This window comes from Zalophus californianus, chromosome 1 (genome assembly GCF_009762305.2).
Source record: "Zalophus californianus isolate mZalCal1 chromosome 1, mZalCal1.pri.v2, whole genome shotgun sequence".
In the NCBI taxonomy this organism is placed as follows: Eukaryota; Metazoa; Chordata; class Mammalia; order Carnivora; family Otariidae; genus Zalophus; species Zalophus californianus.
The window spans coordinates 56,680,105-56,707,450 of record NC_045595.1 but is presented as its reverse complement, the minus strand read 5'-3'; the positions used below and the strand labels follow the sequence as shown (position 1 = coordinate 56,707,450).

The 27,346-nt window shown below is 41.4% G+C and overlaps 1 protein-coding gene and 1 pseudogene across 1 annotated transcript in view; one reads left to right on the top strand and one right to left on the bottom strand.

Annotated features, from left to right (window-relative positions):
* The window catches only part of ACAD9 (acyl-CoA dehydrogenase family member 9), a 44,412-nt gene extending 23,521 nt beyond the window's left edge, over positions 1–20,891 (bottom strand). Inside the window, exons 1-2 of the mRNA XM_027585531.1 lie at positions 20,689–20,891; positions 15,325–15,418 (exon numbers count right to left, since the gene is read on the bottom strand). Of these exons, the coding sequence (XP_027441332.1) occupies positions 15,325–15,418; positions 20,689–20,853 (259 nt within the window). The 5' untranslated portion in view covers positions 20,854–20,891. The remainder of the gene's footprint in view (positions 1–15,324; positions 15,419–20,688) is intronic.
* LOC113917633 lies at positions 1,311–1,674 on the top strand (annotated as a pseudogene).
* Positions 20,892–27,346: the final 6,455 nt, after the last annotated feature.

Here is a 27,346-nt window from a genome sequence, read left to right as displayed (position 1 = left end):
GATTCTGAGATTCATCTACATTACTGCATCTATCAATACTTTATCATAATACTTTTTATTGTTCAATATTCTACTGTATGGGTATAAAACAGTTTATTCATTCACCTTTCGATGGGCATTTGGATGGTTCTTGGGTTTTGGTTCTTAGAAATAAAGTTTCTATGGGCATTCATATTCAAGTTTTTATGTAGCTCTGTTTCCATTTCCCTTGGGTCACTACTTTGGAGTGGAATGACTGGGCTGTGCAGTACAGTATGCACAATAAGAAACTGTCAGGATCTGGGGAGACTCCTGCTTCCAAGATGGAGTAACAGGGATTGGAATTATCACCTTGCCTCAACATACTAAACATACAAGGCAAGCATAAGAGCAACGAGCAACGTGTCACTAGTAGAGAATGAGGCCTAGACCACGAATTCCCAACAAGGGCAACAGCACCCCCAAAGGTAATAAAAATTGGTTTGGGAGTGGGGCAGCAAAAAATACTTTTTTAATGGATAAAGAACAGAAATACAAATAATACACAGAAATATGGTGTAACTTGGAATTAAAATTTCATGAGTGGGGTGTAAACAGGAAAAAATGTCTAAAAAGGGTTGGGGGGGAGGGTCAATAATGAAAAACAGGTTGAGAAGCCCTGCTCTACAGGCTGCTCTGCTCCCACCTAACAATGCTTACAAAGCAAGCCATGACCAAAACCAAAGACACCACCAAAATTAAGAGTTCCTGAGGGAACGCTGATACAAAAATCCTCAACAAAATACTAACAAACTGAATTCAGTAATACATTAATTGGATCATTCACTATGATCAAATGGGATTTATCTGGGCATTTAAGGATGGTTCAATATCTGCAAATCAATGTGCTACATCACATTAACAAAAAGAAGATTAAAAATCATGGTCACCTCAACATATGCCAAAAAAGGCACTTAATAAAATTCAACATTCATTTCTGATAAAAACTCTCAACAAAGTAGGTATAGAGGGAATTTAACTCAACATAATAAAGGCCACATAGGACAAACCCATTGCTAACATCACACTCAACTGTGAAAAGGTGAGAGCTTTTCCTCTAAGATCAGGTATGACACAAGGATGCCCACACGTGCCACTTTTGTTCAACATAGTACTAGAAGTCCTAGCCACAGCAATCAGACAAGGAAAATAAATAAAAGGCATGAAAATTGGTAAGGAAGAACTAAAACTGTCACTATTTGCAGATGACAGGATACAATACCTAGAAAACCCTAAAGACGATTATGGAAGTTGCTTTCTGAGGTAGTGTGCAGTCTTTGTTGGCTTCCACCATGGCGTACCATGGCCAGGGCCAAAAAGTGCAGAAGGTGATGGTTCAGCCCATCAACCTCATCTTCAGATACGCAAAATAGATCTCGAATTCAGGTGTGGCTTTATGAACAAGTGAACATGCGAATAGAGGGCTATATCCTTGGTTTTGATGAGTACATGAACCTCACATTAGATGCTACTGAAGAGATTCATTCTAAAACAAAGTCAAGAAAACAACTGGGTTGGATCATGCTAAAAGGAGATAATATTACCCTGCTCCAGAGTGTCTCCAGCTAGAAATCAGTGAGAAATTCTTGAGAAGGCCATGTAGTTTGTTTTTTTAGATGTCCTTTGTTGTGAGTGTAGTTCTAAAACATTTGTTCGTATTGTTTTGATTACCTTTATGTTATTACCAGAGGACAATAAATGCTGTGGGATTGCTTTTATTTGACAACAACAACAAAAAAGGAAACCCTAAAGACTCCTCCAAAAACTATTAGAAAAAAATGAATTCCGTACAGTTGAAGGATAGAAAATTTACATTAAAATGCTGCATTTCTATACACTAATAATGAATTACCAGAAAGAGAAATTAAGGGGCACCTGGGTGGCTCAGTCGCTTAGGCATCTGCATTCAGCGTAGGTCATGATCCCAGGGTCCTGGGATTGAGCCCCACCCCACGTCAGGCTCCCTGCTCAGGGGAGAGCCTGCCTCTCCTCCCTCTGCCTGTCACTCCCCCTGCTTGTGCTCTCTCTCTCATTCTGTGAAATGAATAAATAAAATCTTTAAAAAGAGAGAGAGAGAGAAATTAAGAAAACAATCCCATTTACAACTGCATCGAAAAGAATAAAATACCTAGGGATAAATTTAACTAAGGAGGTAAAAGACCTGTATTCTGGAAACTATTAAAACAGTGAGCAAAGAAACTAAAGATGACAAAAATAAATGGAAAGACATAGAGGCATTCCCCATTTTAATGGCACTTCACAGATACTGCATTTTTTACAGATTGAGGGTTTGTGGCAACCCTATGACAAACAAGCCTACTGTGCCATTTTTCCAACAGCATTTGCTCATTTCATGTCTCTCTGTCACATTTTGTATTTCTCACAAAATTTCAAGCCTTTTCATTATTATTTTATTTGTTATGATGATCTGTGGTCAGTGATCTTTAATGTTCCTACTGTAATTGTTTTGGGGTACACGGAACTCAACCCATGTAAGACAGTGAGCTTAACTGATAAATGTACATTCTGACTGCTTCACCGACCAGCCATTCCCAGTCTCTCTCTCTCCTTTAGCCTCCCTCTTCCCTGAGACACAATAATAAACATAGGCTGATTAGTAAACCTACAATGGCCTCTAAGTATTCAAGTGAAAAGAAGAGTCGCATATTCTCTCACTTGCATTCAAAAGCTAGAAATGATTCAGCTTAGTGAGGAAGGCATGTCAAGGCCAAGAGCTAGGCCTCTGGTGCCAAACAGTTAGCCAAGTTGTGAATGCAAATGGAAAGCTTCTGAAGGAAGCTTTCCATAAAAGTGTGAATGCAAATGGAAAGCTTCTGAAGGAAGCTTTCCATAAAAGTGCTACTCCAGTGAACACAAAAGATAAGTGAAACAGCCTTACTGCTGACGTGGGGAAGGCTGTAAGTGGTCTGGATAGATCAAACCAGCCACATTCCCTTAAGCCAAAAGCTAGAAAAAGGCCCTAAGTCTCTTCAATATATGAAGGTTGAGAGAAGCGAGCAACCTGCAGAAGAAAAGTCTGAAGCTAGCAGAGGCTGGTTCAGGAGGTTTAAGGAAAGAGGCTGTCTCCATAACGTAAAAGTACAAGGTGAAGCAGCAAGTCCTGATGTAGAAGCTACAGCAATATCCAGGCAGCACCCTCCACCAGCAAAAAGGCTACACCTTACTGAAAGCTCAAGGTCATGGTTAGCATATTTAACAATACAATGTTTGGTTTTTTTTTAAGATTTTTTATTTTTAAGTAACCTCTACACCCAATGTGGGGCTCAAACTTACAACCGCAAGATCAAGAGTCGCATGCTCTAACTAGAATTTAAATAAAAACATGGAAAAAAAAAGTCTCATGCCCTACTGACTGAGCCAGCCAGGTACCCCAACAATAAAGCATTTTTAAATTAAAGGTATGTACATTTTTGGGGTGCCTGGGAGGCTCAGTCAGTTAAGTGTCTGGCTTTGGCTCAGGTCATGATCCCAGGGTCCTGGAATTGAGTATCGTATTGGGCTCCGTGCTCAGCGGAGAGCCTGTTTCTCCCTCTCCCTCTGCTCCCCCTGCTCTCTGTCAAATAAATAAATAAAATCTCTAAAAAAAATGTACATTTTTAAAGACATAATGCTAGTATACACTATTTAATAGACTGCAATATAGTGTAAACATAACTTTTATATGCACTGAGAAAACAAAAAATTCATTTGACTCATTTTATTGTGATATTTGCTTTATTGTGGTCGTCTGGAACCAAACCTGCAGTATCTCTGAGGTATGCCTACACCATGCTCACAGATTGGAAGAATATCGTTAAAATGTCAACACTATCCAAAGAAATCTACAGATTCAATGCAATATGTATCAAAATAACAGTGGCATTTTTCACAGAAACTAGAACAAATAATCCTAAAATTTGCATGGAACCACAAAAGACCCCAAATAGCCAAAGCAACCTTGAGAAAGAGGAGTAAAGCTGGAGGTATCACAGTCTGTGTTCAAACTACACCACAAAGCTATAGTAATGAACACAGTATGGTACTGGCACAAGAACAGACATACAGGTCAATGAGAACAGAGTCCAGAAATAAACCCACACTTTTAAGGCAATTAGTCTTTGACAAAAGGGGCAGGAATATACAAAGGGGGGAAAAGACAGTCTTCTCAAAAAACAGTGTTGGGAAAACTGGACAGCTATATTCAAAACAACATTAACTGGACTATTTTCTTATGCCATATACAAAAATAAACTCAAAATTGATTAAAGATTTAAATATAAGACCAGAAACCATAAATTTCTTAGAAGAAAACACAGGCAGTAAGCTCTTAGACCCTGGTCTGAGCAATAATTTTTTGGATCTGTCTCCTCAGGCAAGGGCAACAAAAGCAAAAATAAACAAATAGGACTACCAAACTAAAAAGCTTTTGCACAGCAAAGAAAACCATCAATAAAATGAAAAGGCAACCTACTGAATGGGAGAAGGCATTTGCAAGTGATATAACCAATTAAGGGTTAATATCCAAAATATATAAAGAACTCACAACTCCATGTCAAAAACCAAACAATCCAACTAAAAAAAGAGCAGAGGATGTGAACAGACCTTTCTGCAAAGACAACATACAGATGACCAATACACACAAGATGCTGAACATCACTAATCATCAGAGAAAAGCAATTCAAAGCCATAATGAAATATCATCTCAGACATGTCAGAATGGTTAGTATCAAAAAGAAAAGAGGGGCGCCTGGGTGGCTCAGTTGGTTAAGCGACTGCCTTCGGCTCAGGTCATGATCCTGGAGTCCCGGGATCGAGTCCCGCATCGGACTCCCTGCTGAGCGGGGAGTCTGCTTCTCCCTCTGACCCTTCCCCCTCTCATGCTCTCTCTCTCTCTCTCTCTCTCTCATTCTCTCTCTCACATAAATAAAATCTTAAAAAACAAAACAAAACAAAAACACCAGAAAAAAAAAAAGATAAGAAACAACAGGTGTTGGTAAGGATGTGGAGAAAAAGGAACCCTTGTGCACTGTTGGGTGGGAATGCAAACTGGTGCAGCCACTATGGAAAGTGGTATGGAAGTTCCTCAAAAAATTAAAAACAGAACTACCATACTATCCAGTAATTCGCTTCTGGGTATTTGTATGAAGAAAGCAAAAACACTAATTTGAAAAAATTCATACACCTCTATCTTTACTACAACATTATTAACAATAGCCAAAATACAGAAGCAACCTAAGCGCCCATCAATAGATGAATGGATGAAGAAGATGTAGTATACATAAACAACTCAGCCATAAAAGAAATGAAATCACGTCATTTGAGACAAGATGAATATGGAGGGTATCATACTAAGTGAAATGATGAGTAAGACAGAAAAAGACCATACAGGGGCGCCTGGGTGGCTCAGTCGTTAAGCGTCTGCCTTCGGCTCAGGTCATGATCCCAGGGTCCTGGGATCGAGCCCCGCATTGGACTCCCTGCTCCGTGGGAAGCCTGCTTCCCCCTCTCCCACTCCCCCTGCTTGTGTTCCCTCTCTCACTATGTCTCTATCAAATAAATAAATAAAATCTTAAAAAAAAAGAAAAAGACCATACTATTTCACTTATATGTGGAATCTAAAAACCAAAACAACCAAAACAGAAACAGACTCACAGACACAGAGAACAATATGGTGGTTGCCAGAGGAGAGGGGGGATGGAGGGATAGGCAAAATAGGGGAAGGGAAATAAAAGACACAAACTTCCAGTTATGAAATAAATAAGACATGGGAATATAATGTATAGCATAAAGAATACAGTTAATAATATGTAACAACTTTGTATGACAACTGATAGTAGCTAGATTTATACTGGTGATCACTTTGTAAAGTCTATAAACGTATCACTATGCTGTACGCCTAAAACTAATATAATACTGTATGTCAATTACATTTCAATTAAAAATATAGTAACAAAATAAAATCATTTCACACTGAAAAACATAAAGGATAAACTGGTCCTCGGGTAGTAATACATAATCCAATTTAACTGTATTGTCATAAACAATATAGGACCCTAGCTTATACTCAAAATAGTTTGAAGTTTAACAGGCATTATCAGTTGTGTCTGGGGACAAGTTTTATTTGCAATAATTTTGGTATATAAATATGAATATTTCGTATTTCATTTCTTGTTAACTGGTATATAAAATCTCCACACTTCCTACTCTGCTGTCATTTCCACATAAAAGAACAGCCACAGACAACATATGAACAATCAATAAGAAAGCTAACTTACTCCTTGGGTAGTGGGGGAGAAAGAAACCCTTCAAAGGATCAAACTGTTCCCAAGTAATTTAATGTGCCCTAGAACAAAGCTTCATAACATACTAAACACACACACACACTCACATACACACATGCACACCTGGCACAAACGATGCAGAATCCACAATGACTGGCACCCAGGAGAAAACCAGCAGGCACATGAAGAAGCAGGGAAATACAACTGATAGTGAAAAGAAAAAGCAATCAGTTGAACGTGACTCATAAGTAACACAGATAACAAAGACATTAAAAGAGTGGTTATAACTATATTCCAAATGCTTGAGAAAGTAGAAGATACAAGCATATTAAGGGACGCCTGGGTGGCTCAATCGTTAAGTGTCTGCCTTCGGCTCAGGTCATGATCCCAGGGTCCTTGGGTTCGAGCCCCACAGCGGGCTCCCTGCTCCGTGGGAAGCCTGCTTCTCCCTCTCCCACTCCCCCTGCTTGTGTTCCCTCTCTTCACTGTGTCTCTCACTGTCAGATAAATAAAATCTTAAAAAAAAAAAAAAAAAAAGGAGGCATGGAAGAAATAAAAAGACACAAGTTGAACTTCTAGAGATGAAAGCCATGGGGTGAGATCACCACCAGAGGAAACGCTGTAGAAAAGGTTAGTGCACACGAAGATGTAACAACTACACAAAATACGAGACAAAATAACAGCCTCAGTGAGCCATGGGAAACTCTGAGTGTGCGCGTGCGCACACACACGCACGCGCGCACACACACACACACACACACACACACACACTTGGAGTCCCCAAAGGAGAGGAGGGGTGGGAGAGTGGGGAATGTGGTATGGGTAGTGATAAAAATATATTTAAAGAAATAATGGCCAAAAGCTAATCAAAGTTGATCAATATGATCAACACACAGACCAAAGATGTTCAAAGAATCCCAAGCAAAAGAAACAGGAAGAAAACTACACCAACATACATTATAATCAATATCCCTAGACCCACTCAAAAGCAACCAGAGAAAAAAGAAACACTATGTAAAAATGATAAGATGGTGGCAGACAACTCACTGGAATAAATGTTAATTCAGAAGACAGTGGAGCAACACTTATAAAGGGCTGAAAGAAAAATACTGTCAACACTGAAATCTATTCTGATGACAGACTCTTCAGAAATATAAAAGCTGAAAATATTCATCCTGCAAAACTCCACAAGAAACATGAAGTCTTTTCCCACAGAAGAGGGATGGTACCAAAAAGAAATCTGGTTATACAAGAGAAAATGAAGATCATTAGAAATAGTAAGTAGATGAATAAACATAAAATCATTTTTTCTCTTTTAAAAAAATTACACTGGAGGGGCACCTGGGTGGCTCAGTTGGTTAAGCATCTGCTTTCGGCTCAGGTTGTGATCCCAAGGTCTTGGGATCAAGTCCTGCATCAGGCTCCCTGCTCAATGGGGAGCCTACTTCTCCCTCTTTCTCTCAAATAAATAAAATCTTTAAAAAAATTTTTTTAAATAAAAAATTACACTGGGGCACCTGGCTGGCTCAGTTGGAAGAGTATGCAACTCTTGATGTCAGGGTTGAGCCCCACGTGGGGTATGGAGATTACTTAAATAAACTTAAAAAAAAAAAAGCCTTTAAAAAAATGAAAAATTACAGTAAAAATAACAGCATCAGGAAAAAATTCTGAAAATAGTAGTGATCATGTACAAAATATGAAATACTTAATGCCACTCAATTGTATTCTTAACAAGGATTGAAATGGTAAATTTTATGTTATGTACACTTTACCATTAAAAAGAAGGAAAGAAAGAAAAACAGCAAGGTATTGTAGGGTTTATAATAAATATAGAAATAAAATATATGAAACAATAGCAGGTGGGTTGTGAAAGCAAAAATGTTGTAAGGTTCCTATAGAAAATGTGAAGGGATATAATAATAGCTCAAAATAGACTTTGATAAGACTTATATACCATAGGCGCCTGGGTGGCTCAGTTGGTTAAGCAACTGCCTTCGGCTCAGGTCATGATCCTGGAGTCTCGGGATCGAGTCCCACATCGGGCTTCCTGCTCAGCAGGGAGTCTGCTTCTCCCTCTGACCCTCTTCCCTCTCATGTTTTCTATCTCTCATTCTCTCTCTCTCTCAAATAAATACATAAAATCTTTAAAAAAAAAAAAAAGACTTATATACCATAAACTCTAAAGCAACCACTTAAAATAACAAGAGGTATAATTAATAAATCAACAAAAGAGATGAAATGGAAATATAAAAATATTCCATTAATCCAAAAGAAAGCAAAAACAGAAGAAAAAGGGAAGAAAGAAGAGACTGCACAAATAAACAACTAGATGATAGAGTTAAACCCATTTTAACTATAATATATATATATAAAATATATATATATATAATATATATATAAAAACTATATATATATATAATTTTAATGTGAATATTGATATATGTATGTATAATGCATATAATGTATATATCAACATTCACATTAAAACAATCACATATCAAAAACCAATTAAAAGGCATTGACTATCAGATTAGATTTTTAAAAAGACAACATTCGACTACGTTGCCTATAAGAAGTACATGTTATTTTTAAACTTTTATTTTGAAAAAAATTTCAGATTTAAAGAGAAGTTGCAAAATAATATAGACTTCCTGTACACTCTTCACCCTGCTTCTAACAGAACCTTGTAGAACCATGGTGAAATTCTCAAAATTAGGAAATTGACATTCATACAGTACTACTAAATTACAGAATTAATTTCACCTCTTGTCCATTAATGTCCTTTTTCTGTTCTAGGATTCAATCTGGGATCCTACATTGTGTTTAGTTGTGATATCTCCTTCCTACCCTTCAATCTGTGACGGTTCTTCAGTGTTTCCTTGTTTTTCATGACCCTGACACTTTTTTTAAAATTTGAGAGATGGAGGGGGGAGAAAGAGGGAGGGAGGGAGAGAGAGAGAGAGTAGAAGCTCGAGCACACAACTAGGGGGGAGGGGCAGAGGGAGAGGGAGAAGGAGACTCCCTGCTGAGCATGGAGCCCCATGAAGGACTCGATTCCAGGACCCTGGGATCATGACCTGAGTTGAAGGCAGATGCTTAACTGACTGAGCCACCCAGGCACCCCATGACCCTGATACTTTTGAAACACTGGTTACTTTGTACAGCGTCTTTCAATTTGGGTTTGCCTGATGTTTTGACCGTTAGACTGAGGTTGTATGTTTTGGCCAAGAATAACACAGGGGTTATGTGCTCCTCTCATGATCTGATAAATCCTATAGGGGTACATGAGGTCACTAAGTTTCATTACTTGGGGGGGGGGCACCTGGGTGGCTCAGTCAGTTGCTCGTCTGCCTTCGGCTCAGGTCATGATCCCAGGGTCCTGAGATCGAGCCTCCCCCATCAAGCGCCCTGCTCCTCGGGAAGCCTGCTTCTCCCTCTCCCACTCCCCCTGCTTGTGTTCCCTCTCTCACTGTGTCTCTCTCTCTGTCAAGTTTTATTACTGGGGATACTAAGCTTGAACACTTGCTTAAGGTCGTGTTTGCCAAGATTCTTCATATAAAGTTACTATTTTTCCCTTTGTAATTAGTAAATATCATAGGGAACTACTTTGAGATTATATAAACTGTTTCTTTCACCCATTAACACTAGCATCCATTAGTGGAACTTGCCTATACCAATTTTACTACAGCGTGTGCTTCATGATAATTTTGTATTTCTACAATCCCTTCTATGCTTATTAAGTCGATGAGAAACTCACTTTGAGTATAAAAGCACAAATCAGTTAAGAGGATAGAAAAGAATATAGCATACTAAGACCAATCAAAAGACAGCTGGAGTAGCATAGTAACACCAAAGTAGATTTCAACAAATGCTATTACCAGGGATTAAAGAGATCATTTCATAAGGAGTCAATTCATCACGAGGATATCATAATCCTGAATTTTCATGCACCTAATAATGGATCCTTAAAATATATTAAGAAAAAATTGATAGAAATGAAAAAAACCACACAACCATAGCTGGAAAAATCCCTCTTGTGGATAAAAAATTTGTAAGGATACATTTGAACAACACTGTCAGCCAATTTGTCCTAACTAACATTTATAGAGCATTCAACCAATGGGAGAATATTGTCTTCAAGTGCACATGGAAGAACATCTACAATGTAGACCATAATATGACCATAAAACAGATCTCAATAAATTTAAGAGGACTCAAATTATACAAAGTATATTCTCTGACCACAATGGACTACTTTTCAGGAATCTACAATGGGAATATCACTACAAATCCTACAGACTTTAAGAGGATAAAGAGATAAGAAAAGATTATAAACAACTTTAAGCCAGTAAGTCCAACAACTTGTTAAATAAACAAATTCCTTAATAGTTATGAATGATCAAAATTCACAGAAGAAATTATGTAACCTAAATAGCCTTATATCTATTAAAGCAAATGAATTAATTAGGGGCGCCAGGGTGACTCAGTTGGTTATGTGTCTGACTTTGGCTCAGGTCAAGATCTTAAGGTCTGAGTTCAAGCCCTGCGTCAGGCTCCACACTCAGCTGGGAGTCTGCTTGTCCCTCTTCCTCTGCCCCTGCTCGTGCTCTCTCTGTCAAATAAATAAATAGAATCTTAAAAAAGAAAAAGAATTAGTACAAACTTTTCCATTAAGAAAACTCAAGGCTCAGGGCGCCTGGGTGGCTCAGTCGTTAAGCGTCTGCCTTTGGCTCAGGTCATGATCCCAGGGTCCTGGGATCAAGCCCCGCATCGGGCTCCCTGCTCAGCAGGAAGCCTGCTTCTCCCTCTCCCACTCCCCCTGCTTGTGTTCCTGCTCTCGCTGTGTCTCTCTCTCCGTCAAATAAACAAATAAAATCTTTAAAAAAAAAAAAAGAAAACTCAAGGCTCAAATGGTTTCGCTGGTGAATTCTGCCAAATAATCATACCAATTTTACACAAAGTCTTACAGGAACTTGAAGAGGAGGAAACATTTTCTAACTTAGTCTATGCGGCATTATTCTAATTAAAAATTGGATTATCTTTTTTTTTTTTGCTATTGAGTTGCAGGAGTTCTTTATATTAGATATTAACCCCGTTTCTGATATATGGTTTTTACAAATATTTTCTCCCATTCCTTAGGTGACAGTTTCCTTTGCTGTGCATAAGTTTCTAAGTTTGCTATAGTCCCACATGTTGATTTTTGCTTTTGTTGACTATACTTTTCATGTTTGTTTTGTTTTGTTTTGAATTGCTGTTGGCTGTGTCTGTGCCAAGGATCTGCCCCAGGTATAAACCTAAGGTCTTCTTAGGTCTTTCCTGAGTCTATGCCTTTCCCTGGGCATGTGTGATGACTTTATAATTCCCCCTGTATATGTGGTTGCTTTGAATGTCCTCGTCTTCAATCTGGCTCCCAAAAGAGGAAAAAAAAATGAAGGGGGGGACAAAAAAAGGCACAGCATCTTAAATCCACTGGAAGTCACTTCGGCCACAGGGGTAAGGGCTTGCAACAATAAGAGAAGGTAGAAAAATGGCCTCTGCCTCTTGGTCTGTACCTCTGTGATCAGAAACAGTAATCAGAACACAGATCCCTAATATTTGATGGACAAGGTCTTTTTTTTTTTTTTTGCTACTCTGGCTCCCACAAGCCATGTGCTAGCTGCTCCAGGAATGAGTGCACAGCTGCCTGCTTTCAGGCTGAAGGTGGAAGATGGTAGCTGCTACTGTGCTCAGAGCTTACTGGCCAAATTAACTGCAATTTACTATCCTCGCTCCCCTGGAAACTGCAAGCCTTCAACAGACTTGAGATCCAAAAACAGTTACATTACATAGATTCTGCCATTGCAGTTGTTGTCCAGGTGGGGAGACAGATTCCTGGTGCTTCCTACTCTGCTACTGTCCCAGAACCTTCTGGTAAATTTATTTTTGGCAAAGGTACCAAGTGTATTAAATGGGGAAAGGATAATCTTTTCAACAAATGTTGCTGGAGCAATTGGATAGTTGTATGCAAAAAATCCTGAAATTTTACCTCATGTCATACGTAAAATTAACAGGAAAGGGGGTCATAAATCTGAATGTTAACAGTTAAAAATATGAACCTTCTAAAGGAAAATGAGACAAAAATCATCCTGACCTTAGGTTCAGCAGATTTCTTACATAAAATACAAAAAAAGAGAACCAGAAAAGAAAAAAATTGCACTTAACATTAAAAACTTTTGCTAATAAAATGAAAAAAAAAATCAAGCCACAGACTAGGAGAAAATTTTTGCTAAACATATACTGGAGAGGAGACTTGTATCTAGAATAAAGACTTCTTATAGCTCAACAATAGTAAGACAATCCCATTTTTTTAATGCATAAAATATTTGAAGGACATCTCACTAAAGATATACTGATGGCAAGTAAGCACATGATAAGATGCCCACATTATTAGTCATTAGGGAAATGAAAACTATAACCACAATGAGATACCACAACACACCCATTAGAATGAGACTGTGGAGCAACTGGAACTTTAATATCTGGTGGGAATGTAAAGTGGTAACCACTTTGGAAAACAGTTTGGCAGTTACTTAAAAAGTTAAATATGAACCTACCTTATAATCCAGATATTCCACTCCTTCATACATCCCCAAAAGAAATGTGAGTATATGTCTGTCTACACCAGACTCATAGAAAAATACTCCCAATATTTTAATGAGAAATAATATTTATTTACAAAAAAAATGAGTATGGTTTTATGGTTTTGCAGATCTTTTTAATATTTGGCTTATTATTATATGCAACAACAGATATCAGAATCTAGCCAGAACCAGGTAGAATCCAGCTGGGTTCTCATAACTTTCTGCATTTAATCTGTGATATATTTCTTACAGTTCCAGGAAAACCCCATTGGACACTCATGATAGAATTAGAATTAAAAAGGCAAAGAATATTTTACTATTATTAAAACAGTTTTGGCCCTGTGAACCCCCTTGAAGTATTTCTCTCCATGTGCACCCCCCCACTAACTCTTGTTCTGTTGCTGGTTTTAAAAGTCCCCTTCTTGTATATAAATATCTTTTATTTAGAAATATTTCTGTTTTTGTTCTAGTGGTTATCTTCCTACTTATATCTTTCCTTGTTCTTTTCCTTGTTCTTTTACTTTAACTTTTACTCTGATTTGTCAGGGTTTTCATAAGCTTTACAGAGGTATAATTGATTATTGCACCTATTCAAAGTATAGTGTTTAATAAATTTTGGTATATATGTACCCCCAAGTTGATGAACACATTGTTATGCTAGTAGTCTTTTGGACCCATATATTAGGTACAAATTTTATAGGCAGTTACATGCTTTATATATGAATTATATACTCACAATATCTTTTCTGATAGCTAAAATCTGGATACATACTGAATGTCAATTAATAGGTAAGCGAATAAACAAACTGTGGTATATCCAGATAAAGATATACTACTCAGGGTTAAAAAGGAATGAACTAGGGGCCAGTAAATTATAAATTATTTTTAATTTCTCTGGCTAATTTGTTGAAATAGTCCTAGTATGTCCACCTTATTGGAATTAAGTATATCCAAAATTTGTATTCTGAGTCAAAAGTAGAAATTTTCCCCAAATGGTATAGATTGTCCTCATCAATCTTGTCTCCCAGTGTTTGTGTTCCCTCTCCTGCTATATCTGTCAAATAAATAAATAAAATCTTTAAAAAAAAAAAAGAACCCTTGGGGTCCTCAGTGCTAGAGAAATACTACTGTCAATCAATCATCACTGAACTCCCCAGAGAGCTTCCTCAGCCAAGATGCAGCCCTGTCAAAGGGCTGGCTGAACTGTCTAAGGGAGGGATCTTCAGGCTAAACTGGTGCCCTCGACCTGCAGTCTGCAGGCTGCTAGACTATTCCTGGTTCATAACAAGCTCAGAGAGAGCAAACCTTTTTTTTTTTATAAGATTTTATTTATTTATTTATTTATTTGAGAGAGAGAGAGAGAGAGAATGAGAGATAGAGAGCACAAGAGGGAAGAGGGTCAGAGGGAGAAGCAGACTCCCTGCTGAGCAGGGAGCCCGATGTGGGATTCGATCCTGGAACTCCAGGATCATGACCTGAGCCGAAGGTAGTCGCTTAACCAACTGAGCCACCCAGGCGCCCGAGAGCAAACCTTTAAAAACACTTAACAGCAATTTTACATTGCCACACAACGAAGCCCATGATCAACGGATTTATATTTTGTAGGTCTTTTTTTTTCCTTCCATTTTTCTAGTTGTTCATTTTACTGTATTTTACAAAAGTGTTGGTTTGCAACAGTCTGGAAATGTTTAAAAGCAATCATTCACCACATATACGCTGAGAAGCACGAAACTAGGTGCCTTCTAATTAAATAGCAATTGGGATAATTTTTTTTTAAATATTTTATTTATTTATTTGAGAGAGAATGAGAAATAGAGATCACGAGAGGGTAGAGGGTCAGAGGGAGAAGCAGACTCCCTGCTGAGCAGGGAGCCTGATGTGGGACTCAATCCCGGAACTCCAGGATCATGACCTGAGCTGAAGGCAGTTGCTTAACCAACTGAGCCACCCAGGCTCCCCGGGATGATTTTTTTTTTAATTCTTTATTTAAATTCACTTTAATAAACCTACAGTGTATTAGTTTCAGAGGTCGAATTCAGTGATTCATCAGTTGTACTTAACACCCAGCGCTCATGACATCAACTGCCCTCCTTAATGCCCATCACCCAGTTACCCCAAACCCCCACCTACCCCTCCAGCAACCCTCAGTGTGCTTCCTAGGGTTAAGAGTCTCTTATGGTTTGTCTCCCTGATTTTGTCTGATTTTACTTTTTCTTCCCTCCCCCAATGTTCACCTGTTTTGTTTCTTAAATTTCAAAGCAAGTGGGATGATTCTTAAAGCAAAATATTTTCAATAGATATTATTTCTACATGATTAATGACATTCAAGAGAGCTTCTGTATACTGCTTCTAATGTAAATATCAAAGCAACCGTCCTTAAAATGGAAAATAAAGATCATACATACCCTCTTCAGTGAAGAATTTTTCTACAGGTCCCACAAACTGATTGATTTCATTAAGTTCATCTTGGCTAACTTCTGGAAACGGGAAAACTTCTTTCTAAAAATGATAAACATTTACTAAAAATTTAATTTTTAGCAACCTCCCATCATGGTAATATCAGTCAAAAGGGGAGGAAACAGAGTTGCTAGATTCCGTATCTGGCAGGCATTGACGGAAGTAGAATGCAGATCCTGGAACAGGAATTGTGCTTTAGACTCTACCACCGAGACAGATCTTCTGCCCAACTCAAGCAGGCTTATTCTTGCTTTTGAGCAGCTTTCCCTATCAGTAACAAGTTCCACTGAGGGTGCCATGAAACAAAGAGCCCTAACATTTCAAAGCCCTGGGTTCTGTTCCCTGATTTGCACTGCAGCCTGCTAACTGGGTGGCCTTAGCCAAACCCCTTCCCCTCTCCACGCTTCCACTGTCCTACCCATAACATGCAGGTAAATATTTACTCAAGGGTGTGGGGAGGATTGTGAAATCTATTTTCTATCACAAAATTCTATTGTGAAATCCCAATAGAATGGGAAAGCTCTCTACTGAAATGTAAGATTCTACGCTGGTTATTTTGGGAGTCTGAAGATGCTGCACTGACAAGAACACATGGTGGTGATGAGGCCTCTCATCTCACCAGGTTCTTACCTGGCTACGCACTGTACTCCTGCCTCCGTCCCTCCTGTTCCCAGGACATCTACTCGCAGGAGATCACTGCAGGAGACCCAGCTGTTGAGCCACATCAACCTGAATTCAACTCTGGCTCTACCACTTATTATGTGTGACTTGGCCTTTCTCAGGGTCAGCTTCCCTCTCCTCAGAAGGGGAGGCTCAAAAGAGATAAGGTGTGGCCTAGAATATGAAGAAGCTGTTAATTATTTGTATAAGACACTGGCTCTGCTCTCGTTTCTACCTCACAGCCTGGAAAATAGCTGAGCTTCAAGTCTGTCTCAAACTGTTAAATGGCCAATGTTTCTGGCTGACCTAGGATTCCTCACTAGGCCATCATTATATGCTGCCTAAAATCCTCCCGCTGTATCCTTAGCTCCTCTGGCTTTCTGGGTTCCTCCTACCCCTGCAGTTGCCAGAGCAGCACAAGGACTTAGATGAGTACTTGGATTTGGTCTCCTAACAGCTGAGAAGTGATGTCCCAGGCCACAGGCTGCCAGCCCCCAGGAGCCCTGCCTCTCCTCATGGCACCTTCCACCGAGTGTTCAAGAAAGGTCTTCAAAGCAGAGGAGTCCTCAGTCTTCCCCCTCTAGCCCCTTGTGTGTCTAGTAAGCCACCGAAGCCTGTCTACTCTAGTAACATGCTCCCAAGGCTGTTTTCTCCTCTCAGGACCCATGACTACAGGCTTGTGGTGTGTCCCTATCCAAAAGTGACAGCAGACTTAAAAGGAATTCCTGCCCCCCACCCCGCCCCGGGCCATCCCTGACCCTGCCCTCAAGATGGTCTAGACAGAAAAATATGCTGAGACTTTCATCACTCTACACCCTCTCAGAACAAAGCCAGCTGCTTAGCTGAACATACAGAGGTTCAACCCAGGCCCTTCAGAGATTGACTGGTTCCCGTGGGCTTGTGCAATAGGTGGCGTTAGAGGAAGATGATTCCCTTCTGATACCAGTGAGCACACCAGGTGAGAAAAAAGAGCCTGGCAGCTAGTTGGCCTTCACCTACAACCAAAGGGTAACTGCTGCATGCAGGAAGAGAGAGCTCAAGTGCATATAAGAACAAATCTCTGACAGCAATGTTCAAAAACCCAATGGGGTGCCTCATGGGTGCTGGGCTTGATTTCTATCAGCAGTTTTTAAATTTTTTGAAGTAGTGGAACCGGTTTCTCAAATAAGTCTACTACAGAAACCAAATACGTAAAACAGGTAAAAGCCGAGCTTTTAAGGTTAAGGCTCCGGGTGGGAAGGTCACCCAAATGCCTCCCATTCAACTCCCCACTGGCCCCTGCAGTAACCCCTGGGGCATTTCCAGGAATAGCAAGGGGCCAACTGAGGGCAGTGTGACAGCTATAGGCCTAGACGACCTTGAAGGTTTTTTTCAGAAATTCTAAGCACGTCAGATGCCATGTTCCTGCTCAAACCGCAGTAATGCTATGAATGAGAGGATGTCAGCTTGAATCAGGGCAGTAGCACGGGAGGGGCTGAAAAGTGGTCAGATTCTAAATATATCCCAAAGGTAGAGAAAACAGGATTTGCTGTTGGCTTAGACCTGGATTACAAGAATAAGAGGCATCCAAGGGGACTCCAGGTGCTTGGCCTGAACAAGTGGGACAACAGAGCCACCACCATCGATGATAAAGATGACTGGGGGGAGGAGCAAAATTGGGTGGTAACACCACGAACTCAGTTTCAGATACGCTAAATCTGAGGTGCCTATTAGACATCTAAGTGGAGCTTTTGGGTAGAAAGGTAGACATCAGGAGCCTGAAGTTCACGGGAGAAATCTGAGCTGGAGAAATATATTAGAGTCGTCAGGATACTGATGATATTTAAAGCCACAATACTGTATTAGATTAAAGGAAGAGTTGTGGATAAAAAGAGAAGTCTATAGACTGAGCCTCAGAAAACCCCAACTTTGAAACACAGACCCATACATACAGAGAACAAACTAATGGGTGCAAGAGGAGGAGGTAGGAGGATGGGAAAAATGGGTGAAGACAAGTGGGAAGTACAGGCTTCCAGGGATGAAAAGGTACAGCGTAGGGAATCTAGTCAATGGTACTGTGATAGTGTTATATGGTGACAGGTGGCAGCTACACTTGAGATGAGCCTAAGTATAGACTTGTCAAATGACTATGTTGTACAGCTGCAACTAATGTTAACATTGTGTGTCAATGATACTTCAATCAAAAAAAAGAGAAAAGTTTCAACTGAAACTAATGTAACACTGTATGTTAACTATACTGGAGTGTATAATGCTAAGTGAAATAAGCCAGTCAGGGAAGACAAATACTGTATGATCGCACTAATATGTGGAATTTACAAAACAAATGAGGAAAGAGGAAAAAAGAGAGAGAGAGACAAACTAAGACTCTTTTTAAAGATTTTATTTAAGAGACAGAGGGAACTAGAGAGACAGAGAGCGAGAGGGAGAGTGGGAGGGAGAAGCAGACTCCCTGCTGAGCAGGGAGCCCGCCCCCTGGGATCATGACCTGAGCCAAAGGCAGAAGCTTAACCAACTGAGCCACCCAGGCGCCTCAAGAAAGAGACTCTTAACTGAAGAGAACAGATGGTTGCGGGAGCATAGGTGAGTGGAGGAATGGGAAATAGGTGAAGAGGAATTAGAGTACACCTACATGATAAGCACTGAGTAATGATTAGAATTGTTGAGTAACTATATTGTACACCTCAAACTAATGTAACACTGTATGTTAACTACACTGGAATTAAAAATTAAAAACAACTAAAAAAAAAAGAAAATTCCCAACTCTGGCTAGGCTAGTCAGACTGGCCAACGTTTATAGAGGTTAAGGAGCCAAGAAAGAACCAGCATAGGAGACTGAGAAGGATCAGCCAATGAAGTCAACAGAAAAGCCAGGAGAGAATGGTTTTTTTAGAAGCCAGGAATGATGAACTGTGTCAAGGAAGATGAGAATAGACCACTAGATTTGACAACATGGAGGTCACTGACCTCACAAGAGAGCAGCTTTAGCAGATTGTTAAGGACAAAAGCTGGAATGGTCTGAGTTCAAGATGCAGCAGAGAGGGAACACTGATGTAGATGACAAAGGAGAGAATTACTGATCAATGCCCTTGAGCAGGTGAGAAGGCACTGGGTCTAGCGATCAGGCTGGTCTCTGCTAAGAGTAGATAGATATTAATCGAGTGTAGACCCTACGGGCACACATGTGGGGAGAAGGGGTAAATTCGGTGGTGGACGTTCTCCTTTGACTGCATGGGCTTTCTCAGTGAAACAAGAAGCCAAGAGGATGGGTGAGGATGGGGGAGGTGGTACATGAAGCTTGGAGAAAAAGCATGAAAGATTTGTTTTTCACCATTGTGCTGGAAGGCATGATGGACATTCCAGGATCGAGTGCCCCAATAGCCCCAGGTTCTGGGAAAAATGGTTTCTCTCAAACGTTAAAAACTGGCTTTGCACTTCCTAGTAGGGCAAGCCACTCTTGAGTTCCAACTTCTGCACCTGTATTGCCTGACTGATTATAGAGAAAGTCTAAGAAAAACCAGAGAATAACTCCTTAAACAACACAGTACCAGCCAACATTTCAGCCTACCTCAAAACATTTTATTTATTTTTTTAATAGATTTTATTTATTTATTTGACAGAGACACAGCGAGAGAGGGAACACAAGCAGGCGGAGTGGGAGAGGGAGAAGCAAGCTTCCCGGCTGAGCAGGGAGCCCGATGCGGGGCTCGATCCCAAGACCCTGGGATCACGACCCTAGCCGAAGGCAGACCCTTAACCCACCGAGCCACCCAGGCGCCTGCCTCAAAACATTTTACACACATTTTTTTTCTTTGCTTTGTATGGCACTTTTAGGAGAGGGCAAGTACCACTTTTACTATTTTGTAGATTAGCACACTCTGGCACAGGAAAGTGAAATGAGTAACTCAAGGTCACAGACTACTAAGTGGTGGCGCCGGCAAACATTACCTATTCTGTTGCCTCTTGCACCGACACAGTACCAGACAGTTTAAAAAGCATTTCCGCACACTACAAATCTCACTGTACAACACATCTGTGAGGCAGTACATATAACTAGCTTCATTTTAAGGCTGAAAGAACTGAGGCTGAAAGTAACAGAACCAAGGTCAAATCCATTAACAAGAGGATGATGTGTGCTTGATAACGTAGCTGTTAACTATTGAGTAACAGCTAGGTTACTACTGGGTTCTACCACCTATGGAAGGGACCGGGTGTGGAAGGCACCTTGGAGCCAGCCCGCTGAGGCAAGGGGAGGCGCTAGAAGTCAAGCTGTGAAAGCTAAGGAGCCGCTGGAAACGGACAGGAGAGCGCTACGGTCACGGTCTGAGCTGTTTAGGAAACAAGAGAGGAAGCCCCGCACGTTTCGGAGGCAGAACGCTGAGTTGAGGGTTGCCCAGTGACCACCTCGCCTAGGGTTTCCCAAACTGACCTAACAAGAATTAGCCGTCAGAACTGTAGACTGATTGTCAGGGCCCCGTAAAGGACTCTCCCCTTTCCCTGGAAAGATTCCAGTGGGACTCGAGAACTTGGGAGTTTTAGCACACGCGGGCGTATTTGTCAGCCAGGTGTGGGGACTCTCACTTCGACCCCTCTTTCCTTGCTAAATGGCAAAAAGCGGGAGGCAAAAGCGAGGGTCGGCCAGGGCTCGGCGTTACCTTCTCGATTTTGCCCAGGAAGAGCTCCTTGGCGAAAGCTCGGCTCGGCGGACTAGTGCGCAGCAGGCGCCGGCTCGTGGCGAAAGCCACCAGAGCCCGGGAGGCACGCGCCGCTACCGCCCGCCGCAAGAGATCCGCGACACCCATGCAGCCCGATGTGGCCATCCCCGCGCCGACAAATCTTCCTTAACGCCTCAGTCACACGCACCCTACAGGCGCCGCCCGATGACGCCACTGGCCTGAGCCACGTCCCTGGTCGGCACCACCCCCTTCCGTCGCCATTGCGCTTGCGCGGCCTCCCACAAGGCGGGGGTCTGAGGGGGGAGGTCGAAGGGGCAGGCCGGCGCCATGTTGCCAGCTTCTAGCTGGGCTGTTAATGGCCGCGGGAAGGCCTTTGATTTCAAGCGCTGGTGGGTGGCTGCGTCAGTGCCAGCAGGGGGAAACTTCTCAGCGCTCGGGAGCCGAAGCGGAGGCCCAGCTGTCTCCACTTGCTTCCCTGCTGCCAGTTGGGGCAACGAGGACGTGGCAAATCTAAGGAAAAGGAAATGGGAGGGGGATTCATAATATTGGTTATCTCTGGAGGGGAACTCAGTACGCGTAATGTTGCGTTGCTTAAGTGGATTTGTGAGGATTCCTTTTGATTCATAGGTTTCATGTATGTTACATATACTTATTTTGGAAGGGGAAAATAAAAGGCTTTGTTCTGCCAGGAAGAGGTCTGGATATAATCCTGAGTCACAACTATGGGATATGTTGAGGGAGCAGAAGGCAAGTTGAGGACAAAACACAAGCTGATACCCCGCAACCCCCACAGACTGCCCCCCCCCCACAGGTGGGATCTGTGTGACATTCCTCAGGCACTCCTGGCTGCCCTAAAGCTAAGGGAAGGAAAAACAAATGGTTAATTTACAGAGATTACAGTCCTATTAAGACCGGAGTCTCCCTCAGTTTACAAATGTCTTAGTGAGTTACAAGAAAAAAAAGCATTCTAACCTAACTTCCTAATTTTAATGTAGATAAAATTAAGTGTCCTTATAACCTGCAGCCCACTGACAAATACTTGAGGCAGGCAGAGTACAACTTTGCTTCAGGAAGCTCCCAACGGTCTGAACGTTAGTGCCTCGCTAGAGGGAAAATCAACCTTGGTTTGATAATAGGCCTCAGGTTTCCTGTGAGTCTTCTTTAGCATAGGAAAGTCCTTTTGAAACTTCCCTGATCTTTACTTCCCCCAGCCCCAAAGCATGTCATCAGTTCCTCCTCAGAAGCCCAGGGCAGCAGCTCTTTTCTGCCCATGGGTCCTGACCCTGTGCTTTAATAGAACCACTTTTTTGCACAAAAGACATCTCAAGAATTCTTTCTTGGCCATCCGCTCCAGACCTCACTTACATTCCAAAACTACATCAAGAAACACCAACTTAAAAGGCAGGCGGAAGAAGAGAGACCACGGAGGGGACCAAGAAGGGGTGTGTACACTGGGATGGGATGGGAAAGGCCATCGAGCCCAGGTAGGAGGGCCCCAGCAACCCCCCAGCGCTGCATGCCCAGGCCTGGCGATTACCTGACCGGGGGCAAGTGGGCGCTTTCTAATGGTCTTAAGTCGGCCTCTTCCAAGATTTCTTCTCGTTGTGCTTGTATTTACCACAATATTGGAAACAGCTTTCTGCCTCCGTCACGTTGGTGAGGTTCTGGAATATAAGTGAGGTTCAGTGGCGTGGAGTCTGGGGCCAACGACTAAGAAAGAATTCTTGAGACGTCTTTGGTGCAAAACGGTGGTTTATTAAAGCACAGGAACAGGACCCGTGGGCAGAAAGAGCCACCGCCCCGGGGTTGTGAGCGGTGGCTGATTATATACTACGGAGTTGGGGGAAAGTAAGTAAAAAGGGAGGTTTCCAAAGAACTTTCAGATGCTAAAGAGGACCTACTAGATACCAGAGGCCTTGCCATTGTCAAGTTAAGGTTGTTTACCCCTCGGGGCGTCTGGGTGGCTCCATCGTTAAGCGTCTGCCTTCGGCTCAGGTCATGATCCCGGGGTCCCGGGATCGAGCCCCGCATCGGACTCCCTGCTCCGCGGGAAGCCTGCTTCTCCCTCTTCCACTCCCCCTGCTTGTGTTCCCTCTCTCGCTGTGTCTCTCTGTCAAATAAATAAAATCTTAAAGAAAAAAAAAGGTTGTTTACCTGTCTAGTAAGGCATTAACATTAAGATAGTTGGGAACTTCCTGGAGGAACATTACACTCTGCCCACTTCAAGTATCTGTCGATGGGCTGGTTTATAAAGACATTTAATTGTATTTACATTTGCTTCTGGAAGCTATTGCTAAGGGTTTTGTAAGTAAACTGAGGCAGACTCGTGTCTTACTATTTGTTTTTCTTTTCCTTAGTTTTAGGGCAGCCAGGAGTGCCTGAGGAATGTCACATACATCCTATGGGGGTGGGGGGGTTGTGGGGTGTCAGCTTCTGCTTTGTCCTCAGCTTGCCTTCTGTTCCCTCATCATTCCCCCCCCCCCCCCCGAGCAATTTTGACCCTTAAATCTTTAAGGCTGTTGAAGGTGGAAGGTCTTATCTTCTGTAACGTCTTCCTGCTGTATAGGGGCGTAAAGAGGTCCCTACCTAAGGGTCAATATTGGTCAGGTGGGGAATGTGTAGGGGAGTTACAAAAGGGGGAGGCAGCTGAATCCAGCGCCGTCAACATATGTGAACCTCCTCGAGTAGAAGAGATCATCTGTTAGCTGGAAGTTACGGCAGTGAAGGAGCCTTGACACTAGGCGGGGAGACACCAGAAATGACAACAAAATAAGGCTAATATTATAATGAGAAAGAAATCTGAATGAAAGATCTTTGATATTGTTGATAATTTTCTTCCAGTCCAGGAGTTTAAAGCAATCCCTAAAGTATTCATGTCAGATAGAAACCCAGAAGTCTTTTATGGTAATCTGGACTGTACACACAGCATTCTGTCTTTGTAATAGCACACATTCCACCTTGTGTAGCCGTTAAAACATCTAATGTCATTCTATTGTGTAGAACTGCTTTCTGCATTTGAGTCATTTCAGTTTTTAGTAGAGAAACACTGTTTGGGGCGGCATTTAGGGCTTTGACCATGTACTTAGGAGTTTCCGTGTGTCTCCCATCCAAGTACTAACCAGGCCGACCCTGCTTAGCTTCCGAGGTCAAACAACATTCTCCAGTCTCAAAGACGTAAAAAGGATGGATGCTAGGTGGCTATATCAATGAGACACAGAACATTGTCCACCATGGTTTTAAATTTCAAGGGTTAGCTGGGTTGGTAAAGGTTTTAATAATGCATCCATGCATCCAGGCAAAACCCAGAGTACAGTGGCCTATCCAGTCTGGGGGAAGCCATGGCCACAGGTTAGAGCTGCATAGCCACTCGGTCCCAGCCGGGAGCCAGCCGTTTAATACTGGGCCTCCTTGAACTGCAGTCAGGATATTAAGGGTTATTCAGTTTTGGAGGGCCATCCTTTGAATTTGTAATAATTTCAGGCCCATATTTGATTGGGGAATTATGGCTTGATAATAATCCCTTTTTCTTTAAATTGCTCCAAGGGCATATAAGACTAGAAAGACATTATTTGGAGTCAGTATAAAGATTTTTAAGGCTTTTGCCAATAGCAAAGCACAGGTGGGTGCTACTGATTCTGCTTTGGGGGCAGACATGTTTGCTGACAGGGTTTTGGCCTCAACAGTCTTGAGTTTGACTACAGCATACCCAGTTTTTCTTACTACCTTTTCCATGAAACTATTGTCATCAGTAAACCAGCTGTCATTTGCAATTTTAATAGGGGCATCTTAAATCTGGTCAACTCGATAACCTCTGAACAGTTATGCTCATAGAAGTACAATGGTCAGGTCCAGGCATAAGGGTACCTGTGTTTAAAGTGTGACAGGTTTCAAGTATTATTTCAGGCATATCTATAAGCATTGCCTGTTGTTTAATAAGTCAGCCTCCTATCATCTACCGGTGGCCTTTGGTCTCTAAGACATTCTGGACCTGATGTGAAGTCATTACAGACAGGGATTGTCCCATAGTGAGATTTGAGGCTCCTACCAAGAGGGCTGTTGTATGCTTGGTTAAAGCCTCTACTTGTAATTGTACATTTATAGAGGTGGCTTCTAGGATAAATGTAACTATGAGGTATGAAGCCATCAAGAAGCCCTCTTTGACTTTTTTTTACGTCTGGACTTGGGAGGCGCAACCCTGGTGGTAGATCAAAAATGGGCAGTCCCCGACCTTGTCTGAGACTGAGCAGTACTGTGCCCAGGTGGTGCTGTGTGCAAACCAGATTAGTGAAAGAGGCAGGGTTCTAGTACTGAAAATCTTCAACTACCATTCTGTGAAAATGCTTAGTTTTCAAAATATGGTCCCCTGCAGGAACAGTGGCTCTCAGTGGTGTAACGGAGCTGTTACCTGGAGATGTTGAGATGCAAAGGAAAATTCCGAAACACATGAGAAGATACTTGCTGGGGAATTACTTGGTTACCGAGCATCCGGGAGGTTGATGAATAATAATGGAGCTCTGAATGTCACTGACAAGCAACCTTGTATTAAATGAGGAGTCGCTGTCTGCCCATGGAAAGAGGCCAGTTTGCAATAACCTTCCTAAGGGCTAATGCTACGAGATTTACTTGTATGAAAAACATAAGGAAAAGCTCTTCATTTTACTGACATGGGAAGGAAACCTACAAATCAAGACAACATATTGATTATTTATTTATTTATTTATTTTTAAAAGATTTTATTTATTCATTTGAGATACAGAGAGAGAGCACACGTAGTGGGAGAGGCAGGAGGAGAGGGAGAGGGAGAAGCAGGCTTCCCACAGAGCAGGGAGCCCGACACGGGGCTGGATCCCAGAACCCTGGGATCATGACCTGAGCCGAAGGCAGATGCTTAATGACTGAGCCACCCAGGTGCCCCGATTTTTTATTTTTGTAAACAGATTATGAAGCAGCATCAAATCTAATGTATCTACAAGAATTAAGCCATTTCCTTTTACTTTTGTCACACTGCCCTAGTTACAACCTGTTAATCGGATTACTTTGTAGATCTAGTTCTATTTTACAGGAATGCATACAAAACTATGTATTTTATATAGAGAAGTCTTTGTTTTCAGTTAACCAGATTTGTAATCAGATCATTCAGAATGCTTCACCTCTGGTCACCTGTTTGAATTTAAAATGTGTGATTGTAATTAAAGCTGAGTGAAAATTAAAAAAAAAAAAAGAAGCCCTCTTTGAGGTCTAGCCTTAATATCTTAATTACAAGGAATCACTGGCAAGCGGGGGAGAAGACTTGTCAAGAGATAAGGGCATCCCCAAGTGCATCATACAATCCAATCATAAAGAAAGTGGGGCCATCCATTATCTCCACAAGTCCACAGTTAACCCTGTGGAGGGGGGTATGCTTCTGGCTTTTAGGGAATGATTTCATTATCCCAGCCACAGAGAATTGGTCAAGGTGATAGCTGAGTTATACAGTCATTGGGGAATCAATCCCATTCTCCCCTGTTTAAATAATCATGTGCCCATGGGATCCTGTTATTATCCCCAGAATAAAAAGCACAAAGAATGTCTATATGAACTACTGTGCAATTTCTCTGAAGTTTACCTCAAGTTGTCTAGCTTAGGTAAACAAACATTTAAAGACGATCAGATCTAGGATTTAACATCTGCAAAGGTGGGTTATTGAACCATAAATTTTTCTCTCTAAAATAACCCTCATTTCCAGAGATAGCCGAATCAGGACTAATTTATTTGAAAAACAAGTCCATTTTTAACAAACTTGGCTTAATTATTTACATAAGCTCAGCAAGAATAGCGAGTGACCATATAGATCTTTTAGAATCTGCTTTGTTGGAACTTTTATAAGGAATCTCTAGGTTGAACTTTTAGTAGCCTCTCCAGGCCAGAAGCCATGCCAAGTACTTGCCATCAGACATGCCCGCAATACCTGCAGATTTGGGTGAATTTCCCTTCATGAGGTCCCCAAAGTATCCTGAGGTTCCTGCACCTGCCAGGAAATGACATTCTTTACTCACCTAGTAAGGTGGCCTGGAACTCTGTAAGCAAGGTATCAGGCCAACAGTTCCAAGGGGCTTTATGGCTCCAGGTTTGATAAAGTCAACCTCAATTCCTTAAAGCTGTTTGGTTATATCTGAGTCTATGCATGTCTCTCTTAAATATGACATTCCAGTCAAAGCCTTGGTAAAATAACCAATGTTTCCAGTGGTGTCCTGTTATAAGGAGAACAGATTCTTATTGAACTTATGCAAATGACTGACTGCCATGGAAGAAAGAATACTTACTGAGACCTTTTTAATTTTAGAGGGTTCAGGTAGAGAGAAAAGGTAAATGCTTCCGTGTGTTTACAAATGAGTATTTTATCACATTTCTCTAAGTCATTGATACCTTAAGAGAAAGTCTCCTGAGTCTGGAAGAGTAAACATTAGAGAACCAGCAATGTTTCAAGCAAGAGTCACAAAACTATAATCATCTTTTTAGTTCATTTAGTCACAAGTTACTGTTTCTTACTTAGTTTGAGTGCAGCTTCAGTTAGTTCTGGAAATTCTTACCCATTTCAGTTTTAGGATTTTAAAGATATTGAACACCTGTATTTGTCCTAAAAGTCCTTTTTATGAAT